The sequence below is a fragment of the Micrasema longulum genome, unplaced genomic scaffold, assembly GCF_059751315.1.
Source record: "Micrasema longulum isolate JH-2025_06_02 unplaced genomic scaffold, ASM5975131v1 h1tg000804l, whole genome shotgun sequence".
In the NCBI taxonomy this organism is placed as follows: Eukaryota; Metazoa; Arthropoda; class Insecta; order Trichoptera; family Brachycentridae; genus Micrasema; species Micrasema longulum.
Genome location: NW_028277996.1, coordinates 24696 through 34847, shown reverse-complemented (window position 1 = coordinate 34847; position 10152 = coordinate 24696). Strand labels below are relative to the sequence as shown.

The window sequence follows — 10152 nt, the reverse complement described above, 5'->3', positions numbered from 1 at the left end:
TATCCTAGTCCCGTGCGTGGTCAAGGCAGGAGCTGGAGCAGGACAGTATTGTCCTTTCTATTGTATTGTCCTCGTGTGAACTCTGCTTAGTACTGAAAATTATTGTTACCTACTAAAAATTATATTACCTCTATCCAATAAGATCCATTTCCATACAACAATGTGATAGTAGCGTTGAATTTCTCTTTCCCTAGCATCTCTAGAGTCTGGTGAAACTCTACAAGCTTCAAATAATCGAAAGGCGTTTCCAGATATAGCTGATTACTCATGGTTGTAAAATCCTGAAACATTAACAAATTTTATGAGAATATGGAAGTTTTGTGGTTTTTTGTGTTTATTGACTATTGATTAGACTAAGTCGTTTCGTATTATCAAAAAAAATTGTAAATTTGATATTACTCCGCCAGTGACGTCACAAATTATAGTCTGTGAGTTCTGCTAATTAATGGCTTCCCAGAAACCGGAATGAAATAACATATCAAACTCTTGTTCCTTAGGTTTTATATTTATTTATTTGACAAATTGAGGCCTGCATTAGTTTTCGGGCTGTTTAACCCATTCCGTAATTCAAACTGTAAATATAAGTTAGAAGTTAATTAATAGAAAACAGATAGCTGCTAAACTGCCGATATGCACACCAACCGCATCGTATCTTGGTCATTTTTGCAAATTATTGAATAAAGCAGGCAGCATTCAAGTGCAAAGGGTTAATATTTATATTTTTTCAACTTAAAGTATCAATTTAAATTGCTTTATTTATATAATTTTAAATGACATATTGGGTGAACCATCTTCTAGGAATTAAACAAACAACATGTGTTTGCACATGTACGATATTGCGACAGTGACTACCCAAAATCTACAAAAGCTACCTTTCTGATATTTTTATATGTTATGTTATCCATAGTGTTGAAACGGTGCTCTGTTAGTTTTTTATTGTTTACTTTTTGGCATGAACACTTTACAAATTTACTATTATGCTTCATGTTTGTTTTTGTAAATTTATTGATAATTTTAAGTTGCTAGAATTTCATTCGTCCATGCACTTTGTAGCTGCAAGATGATTAGTAATCTAGCTTCAAAAGGTAAATGTTATCAACTATCAAATATCCTAATTTAGTAAATGAAGTCTAGAATTCCAACCGTCCATGCGCTCAGTAGCTGCAAGAATTGTTGTAATCCAACTTCTATTTTTACAAATTTGTTTTTTATTTCATTTTTTTAAATATCACTAAAATTCTAAAGTTTGGTGTTAAATAAAAATTTAAAAATGTAAATAGGGGCTAGATTTCTTATTGTATATGCGCTCTGTAGCTGCCAGACATGCTGTAATCTAGCTCCTATATATCATAATTGGAGACGAGGAACAAGAATCCCAACTGCCTATGCGCTTTGTAGCTGCAAGACGTGGTGGGATAATTATTTATTGTACAGCGCCCTTGAGGTGATTTTCACAAAAACGGCGCTATATAAATTATCCAAATATACACAATGTTATATATGTACAGAAAAATAGATCCATATTATCCGCAGAAGCCGTATTGATCAATAGAATTGTCCTATTAATGGGTAAATTATGACTTGCATTTATCCGGCTTCTGAGTGTGTAAAACAGTGCACGAGATCTTGCTCTAGTATAATTATTGGGAACATACAAACTGATCTCTTTCAGTGTATTTGGATTATATATACTTTCAGAAATCAGCTTATAGAAATGTTTCCCAAAAAAAGTTTGACCACGAGATTCGAGAGTGTTGTATTCTGCATGCACCGTTTCGTATTCGAATATCTTCTTCTCAAAAATAAAGTTATATTCATCAGGCTATATTTCTTCTCCCAGAAGTATTGATTAAGTGGACGTCCGTTTTTCACTCGCAACCAGGGTCACCTTGGCTTCTTATATATTTTATCTCGATATTGGATAATATTTGTGGAACAGTTTTACAGCGTGACGGCATTTTTACTCAATGACCACGACATGTGACATGCGAGTGATAAAAAAAGAACTAAAATAACAGTCGAGTGCGATTTGTATATAGTCAAAACATTACGGCTGATCGTTCGGTCAGCCAAAATGCATTGCGTCTAAAGCTATGTTTTAATTACATTTGTCATTTTAGTGAATAAAATAATATTTTTTTGCTGTCTTAGAAAAGGGTTACTAAGTTATGTTTGACAGTTGAAGCAACTTTATATTACTGTAATATTTTTTCTGTGTATATGCAGTAAAACCTCATTTCGACGTTCCTTGATTTCCCACTTCCTGGTTTTTTATACCGAAATGTTCAGGTTCTATTTTTCTTTTTACATTCTCATACAAATATTACCCCAATTAATGTTTTTTACATTTTTCATCTCCCCGGATTTACGTTAAAAAAATTTCGTAATCCATTTTATGTGTCATAAAAGCCAAAATTATATCGTAAAAACGGTGCCGCGGTCCACGCGTTACCACATGTGCCACGCGAATGAATAATAAAAGCACGTTAACAGCTTATATATGATAAATTATGGTATTGTTTGAAAAAACACAAAATATTTTTTTGTGAAATCATCGAAAATATGTAAAAAAATGATAATAATCTCCAACCATCACAGATTTATTTGATTTGATTTGATTTGATTTGATTTGATTTGATTTGATTTCATTTGATTTGATTTGATTTGATTTGATTTTATTTTATTTTATTTTATTTTATTAGATTTGATTTGATTTTATTTTATTTTATTTAATTTCATTTTATTTAATTTTATTTATTTATTTTTTTTTTTTTTGTTTTATTTTGTTTTATTTTATTTTATTTTGTTTTATTTTTTTTTATTTTATTTTATTTTATTTTATTTTATTTTATTTTATTTTATTTTATTTTATTTTATTTTATTTTATTTTATTTTATTTTATTTTATTTTATTTTATTTTATTTTATTTTATTTTATTTTATTTTATTTTATTTTATTTTATTTTATTTTATTTTATTTTATTTTATTTTATTTTATTTTATTTTATTTTATTTTATTTTATTTTATTTTATTTTATTTTATTTTATTTTATTTTATTTTATTTTATTTTATTTTATTTTATTTTATTTTATTTTATTTTATTTTATTTTATTTTATTTTATTTTATTTTATTTTATTTTATTTTATTTTATTTTATTTTATTTTATTTTATTTTATTTTATTTTATTTTATTTGTTTTTATTTTATTTTATTTTATTTTATTTTATTTTATTTTATTTTATTTTATTTTATTTTATTTTTTTATAGTAATACATATTTATAGTAAACAAACAAATCTATACTCAGAACTCATAACAGGTTTCCACAAAGTATACAAAGTTAGTAAAGAAAATATATTACATATCAAATAAATACATATAAATATTATGTATCTTTTTTGGGTGATACCGTGTATGTTGGATTTGATCCGACGTTTCGGCTACCATTGCAGGAGCCCTATCACTACATATGACAAAAACGAATAGATATGTGCCTACTGCCGGCTGCGACACAGTACAAATTACTAGTACATAAACATAATTATTCTTTCCTACAAAACTAGAAATGTGCCTACTGCTGACTGTGACACGGTACAAATTACTAGTACATAAACACATACATTTCTTTATAAAACACACAGTTTTCCCTGAAGATGGCTCCTGCAATGGTAGCCGAAACGCCGGATCAAATCCAACATACACGGTATCACCCAAAAAAGATACATAATATTGATAACAGTGACCGTGAAAACCTTCGCACCTATTTAAATACATATAAGTTTATAAATATAAAAATGTTATTTTCATGTACTCGTAAATATTTTTCAATAATAAAAGAATTTTTAAATATTTTTTAAGAACAGTAAGTTATTGTAAATTGGGCGGGATTAGGACAAGAATGCTTGAAGAGAGGATAAGGAGGGGAAGGAAGATGTACATATTTATTATTATAATGTCTACCAAGTTACATAATGCATTTTTAGTGTAAATTTTAAATCTGACAGAGTGATATTTATGTAATCTATATTTTTAAATTTTGTATTGTATATCTTTATACTATTTTTCTGGAAGTATGTTTACACAATGATGTAGCAAATTAATTATATTTTTATTAATTTACATTTTTTTTCTCCACACATTTCCCTTTTCTTCACTTTAGCGATTTTATCAGTTTCCTCCTTGGAAAAATCAAAAGGGTTTCACTGTTTTAAGATAAACTAATATACTAAAGAAATGACAGTAATGAAATCAATCAACGATAATTATTAGAGTTAATACATTTAAAAAACTTACATGCAAAATAAACTTGTCCTTTAGCACGATGGCAGTAAGATTGGGGAGATTCAAATTGGCTAATATTCTGAAAATCTCTTCTTGATTATCGCCCTCATTCTGGAACATAAAACATCATGTATGTACAATACATTTATATTATATTATGTAATAAAAGATAGATCTTTATCAGCTTGGACGTGGAATGGTATTCAAATACTGTGCATTAATACTGTAATAAAAAACATCTACATAAATATTAAACAATATACAGGTAGTCGTCTACTTACGACTTACCACAATCTGAGCTCAGTAGACCGTTTTAAAGTGGTCCGAGCATTTTTCAAGACCTTTTTGTAGACTTCGAGATGTCTACAAAAAGGAAAATGACAATTTCTCAACTCGCAGAAAGGGACAAACAAAACAAAAACAAAAACATAGCAAACTCCGATAATTGAAAGTGGCAATACACAAGTCTTAGTGATTGTAAGAACAGAAAACAAATAAAATCTCAACAAAAATAAACCATAGAATTCCATAAGCCGACTTGTTGTGTCGTGTTGTGTGTGTGTGTGTGTGTGTGTCAGTGAGTGAGAGAGTATCACAAAAAGTGTAATGATGTAAGTGGGGATAATTACGGTTAAGAATTTTATCAGAATATAATTTTTAAAAGATGTTGCACTCTAGTAAGATGTCGATGTCGAGAGTAGTTATTTTTTATATTTTTTTATAAGCCAATCAACAGGCTTAAGTAAGCCCTAATAGATTGGCATTAATAAGTAATACTTAATCTAAACATGCTTAAAATCTACTTAAATTAACAAAGTGTATAATTAACAAAAGGTATGTATATAGCATAATCTAGGCGGAAATAACAAGTGTGACACTGCGAGTCAGGAAAGACAACACCGCTTGCTTCTTAAATGCCTGCCCTTGCTGTAGGAACACATCGACAGTACCTATATATATATATATATATATATATATATATATATATATATATATATATGATTGTACAAGGTCAGGGCTAGATTAATGGGTGAATTTGTAGCTGCATTTGTATTGTATTTAGGTATGTAAAACAGTTTGGTGTGTCTTGTCCGCCAAGGTGGAATATTTAAATTAATCGTGGAGAGTAGGTCTGGGCAGTCAATTTGGTCTTTTTTCTTACATTAAATAAATATAAAAAACTAACCTTTCTTAGCTGAGCATCAAATTTGACAGTGGGATAGTACAAGGTGTCCACCACAGCGTAGATGTCCGTAGAAAAGTCTTCTATGAGCTGGTCTCTCCCTTTCTTAACTATGCCCAAATACTTTTCCTCTATTATCTTTAAGAGTCCTTTTCCATTGTCTCTTATCAATATAGCAATACCCAACTAAAGAACATCACAATTAATCATAAATACATCATCGAGTAAACCGTAAAATCATTTTAATACTTTCTTGAAAACGGTTGGTTATTTTTCTAACACCTTTTCAGGCAATTTTTTTTTCAACCTTTAAGAGCCTGAACGTGAAAAAAATCAGCGAGTTCTTGCTAGAGGGTACCAGGAATACCCCTACTAAAATGCTATGAATACTACTTTTTTAAAAAGCCATTATAATTATTATGTAAGTGTTTATAAAACGTCGTCGTCATCGTCATTTTTTTTTCGATTCTAATTTTGCATGGGGCACTGCATACCAAATGTAGCGTCACTTGATGATTTTTGTTACAGGAAGGTAAGATGATCAATCTTAAGCTTCATGTTTTTAAAAATACATTTTAAAATAAATATTTCATGTCAACCATGTCAGGACCCGAGAGCGCTTGCATAGTAGGCACACGCACTGACCACTACAATAGTCGGCCTCGTGGATCTTGAAAAAAAAAAAATATATATTTAGGACTGAAATGGTTAATAGACACCCCTTTCTCTCTTCTCACCTACCATCCAAGAGCTCTCGGGTTCAATTCCCGACATGGATGACATGGAATAACCCGGTTCAGTGATTAGTCTTACGCTTCGCGTGTCAGTTCAGGAACAAGAAAATATTGCAGTTTGAAAAACCTTGAAAATCAACATTTCACGTACACCCTGCTAGTAACCGATCCCAGGACCCCAAGAAGTTTCCTAACCCATGTATAATTTGAGTCCATTACCTTTAATTTAGAGAGTCTAATAGAAACTTCAGTGTCAAGTCCCCTTTTGTAAATATTTTTAAAAACAAGCCCATTTTCTTGAAACCCTTGGAGAGGAGTGAACACTTTGTAGAGGTATTGGAAGTCAGCAACAGAATTATAGTGCCATATTCCAGTGAAACCAAACGTAAACTTTTCCCAACCAAGTCGAAGATCAATCTAAAAGAAAAATAAACAGTATTTATAAGTATAATACCTTCTATTGGACAGGAGCAACAACTTTTGGACAAAGGGATTTTGAGTATTATTCAATTAAAATCTAAAACCTACTTCCACTATCTATTAAAACAATTAGTAACGAGAAAATGTTTGAAAAAGCTATAAAAAAATGAATAGTGTAGCTAGGTAGAAGTAAAATGGATTGTCTCATTCGCCCATACCAATGCTGAATCAACTGCTCCACAAGTGTATAGCTTATGTTAGGTTTTTGTTATTTTCATTGTGTGTTTTGTAATATAAATAATATAGATGTACATAAATACCTTGTTTTTAAAACTGTCTGAATCTTCGTTTTTTTTAAGTTTGTCTTCTTTGTTTATTCTCAAATGTTATTTCAAAAAAGTATATTGTTAAGTGTCCTAGGCACGGGAAACTCCAGTGAGGTCAGATTATTTTTATTATTAATTATAGTTTGTAAGCAAAAAATATGAATAAATAAATAATAAAAATAGTCTGGGCAAGCTTACAGTCCTTTGTTAGGGAGTTGGTTTTTTTGAGGAGCTTATTGTGGTTGACTGTATCATATGCTGCTGTAAGTTCCACGAAGGCTACGCTAGTCACTTTCCCCTTCTCAAAACCATCCTCTATATGCTGTACAAGATTTATTGTATTTTGATCTATATAGTATGATATTCGGTTTAGGATAAGTCGTTCAAACACCTTAATTAGTTGGCATGTAAGAAAGACCGGTCGAAAGTTTTTCGGGTCAGCGGGATTCTTTCCAGGTTTTAGAAGTGCCACAACACGCAATCACCCACGGCACAATCCAGGACGACAGCCACCTACTATTTAATTGTGGCAAATTACAAGATGATATCCGTCGCCGTATATTGGAGTGGCAGGCTATGATCCAACCGGACACTTTTTATTTTTTTTTGTTTTTATTTTTATTATTAACAAAACATATAGGACATATTATACTCCCTGGAGTTATTAAAAAAAACTCATTTAGGACCGTACATATAAAGAAAACATTTTTGTGACAATACATAAAATCCTACATAGTTAATACATCCGAAATATTAAGAAAACTTTATGTAAAAAACATAAAACACAGTACTTTACACCATCTATATAAATTACATTTTCTGAAGAACTTGTGTTTCCGAGATCTGATTTTTGCTGGTGAAACCCCATATACACGATAGATAGGATAGGTGGGAATGTATCATAGCGCAGTAGACGGCAATCAAAACGGAATGAGGAAGCAAGCCACGAAGTCTATGCAATACGCCAGTTACGGGTGCTATTGCTTAGTAAGTAAGTACGATACAATAGGGAAATATCACATACTACAAATACCGATAAAATATAATATAAAAAGGATTTAGAAAAATTAATAGTATTTTCAAAATCAATATGGATATTGTTGAGAAATGTTTTGATACATAACTTTAAAAAAGAATTAATTAAAATATATGTCCTTACGAAAACGCGACATGTTTGGTCTTGATAATTGTGACGGCGAGAATTCGTGACGATGTTCTATTTAAATTTAAACGGTCACAAACGAAATTCAAAATTTACACGAATCGTGACGTATTAGGGGCGTGGCCAATGCAACGACCGTTTTCGCGGGAATTCAAAATTATCAATTTAAAAAAATATATTTGCTACCTACTAATAAGTAGTAAATCATTTTTTTATTCGACAGTATTTCAAAGACCGTTTATGAATAAGGAATGGATCCAGGAGACCATCACCAGGACATTATGTAAGATAATTTATTTTATTTTATCTCATTGATTCAAACAATTATTAAATTACTATTTTATTTTTATTATATTTTTTTACAAGTCAATTATTTCGATTTATTTTTGTTTTGTACTTAAGTTTAAATTTTTTAGGAAGTTTCTTTGTTTTTAATATTTAATACATATTATGTAAGTTATCTCTACATTGTTATATGAAAATTAAATATGTGTTTGTTTTATATGGTAGAATTGGCTCTGCACTATTTTAGTGGAATAAAGTTTATTATTATTATAGATGTAAATATTGTAATCGACAATGTTTTTTATATATATTTGGACCTCTGAGTTTAGTAGCCTTACGTGTCATGTACGAGACTAAGGTACTCGGAAAAATCATTTTTGTTTGTCTTGGAAAAGGGATGTTCGATGACTGATTTTGGTTTATTACCTTTATGAGTCCAATCACCATTGTTGCAAAGTCCAAGAACAATGGCGCGTGATAATTACTTTTAACGACAGTGTGGATATCTGTTAAGGATATTCCATCTTTCCTGCATTCTGCTTTAAGATTATAGCGTTGGAAACTGAAAAATGGGCACTGAAATAACAGATGTTCGATACTCTGTGAAAAAATATCATCGCATGGACAATAATCCTCATTCCTTTATTTAAACCTATATAGGTAACTTCTCATAGTTTCGTGAACGGTAAAAATTTGGGCCATTTTGAAAGTACTTTGGTGATGACGACGAAAGTTTGCTGCATCAGCCAGCATTGGGAAAAAACATTTTAGTGATTTTTCCCGTAGAAGAAGCGCGGTAATGATTCTCCCAACGCTGCTGCGTATTTTGTTTTATACAGCGTTTAGACAATGTTAACCATAGAACTAAATAACCAAGCTAACCTCTTCCGAGTTCCGCTTCGCCGTGAACATGGTATCCTGCAGGAAATCCACGGGCAGAGCCACGTGCGCGAAGATGTGGAAGTCGCGGAAAGAGTCCAGTCGCAGAAGCAGCTCTGCACCAGCCGTCATGTTGGGAGTCTCCAGCACCGCCACTATGTGGCGTTCCGTATCCAGCAGCCCGAGGCGGCCGGAGACGAGGGTCTGCAGCGGGAGCGGAGTCGTCACGTTGAAGGTTAGCATGTTGTTGGTGATGCGACGGATGTGGCCTAAGTAAGGGATATTTAGTAAATAGATCATCATAGCTTAGGTAAACATTTTTTTTTGTTCTGAATCTATTCCTGGGCTCCGATTATAATTGGAAGTAAACAGAGTTATTTTCGACTGTCTTTAAAGTAAAACCGATATTTGTGTACGAAAATTAGTATATTTGCATGAATATTTACAGTATCTTCGTCGGTAACCTATAATTGAACATGTTAAGACGAAAAAATTGTATGCATATTCTGCTTTTCATACAGAAAATTAAATTTAATTTTGTGGAAAAAATTTAAGATAAAAGTAAACTTCCCAAATCGGGCCCCTGGGCCCGTACTCTAATGAGAAGACAAAATTTATCTTCAATTTTACAACAAAATTAAATTAAATTTTCTGTCTGAAAAACATGATATGTTTACTTTTTTTCCTAAACATGTTTAATTACAGGTTACCGACGAAGATATTTCGAATTTCCACACATATTTTCGTATATAAATATCGATTTTAGTTTATACCATCTCGATATGTACCGATGAAGATACCGTTTATAATCGCGGTCCTGGGTACGTAATCTGATGGGAAGTTAAAATTTATCTTCAATATAACTACAAAGTAAAATTAAAAT

General features: G+C 31.0%; 1 protein-coding gene across 1 annotated transcript in view; it reads right to left on the bottom strand.

Annotated features, from left to right (window-relative positions):
- Window positions 1–128: 128 nt before the first annotated feature.
- LOC148278951 (uncharacterized) overlaps window positions 129–10152 on the bottom strand; it is a gene marked incomplete at its 3' end in the record, with an annotated part of 31155 nt that continues 21131 nt past the window's right edge. Inside the window, exons 15-19 of the mRNA XM_088230666.1 lie at window positions 9273–9538; window positions 6417–6614; window positions 5467–5649; window positions 4293–4391; window positions 129–281 (exon numbers count right to left, since the gene is read on the bottom strand). Coding sequence (XP_088086792.1) covers window positions 129–281; window positions 4293–4391; window positions 5467–5649; window positions 6417–6614; window positions 9273–9538 — 899 coding nt within the window. The remainder of the gene's footprint in view (window positions 282–4292; window positions 4392–5466; window positions 5650–6416; window positions 6615–9272; window positions 9539–10152) is intronic.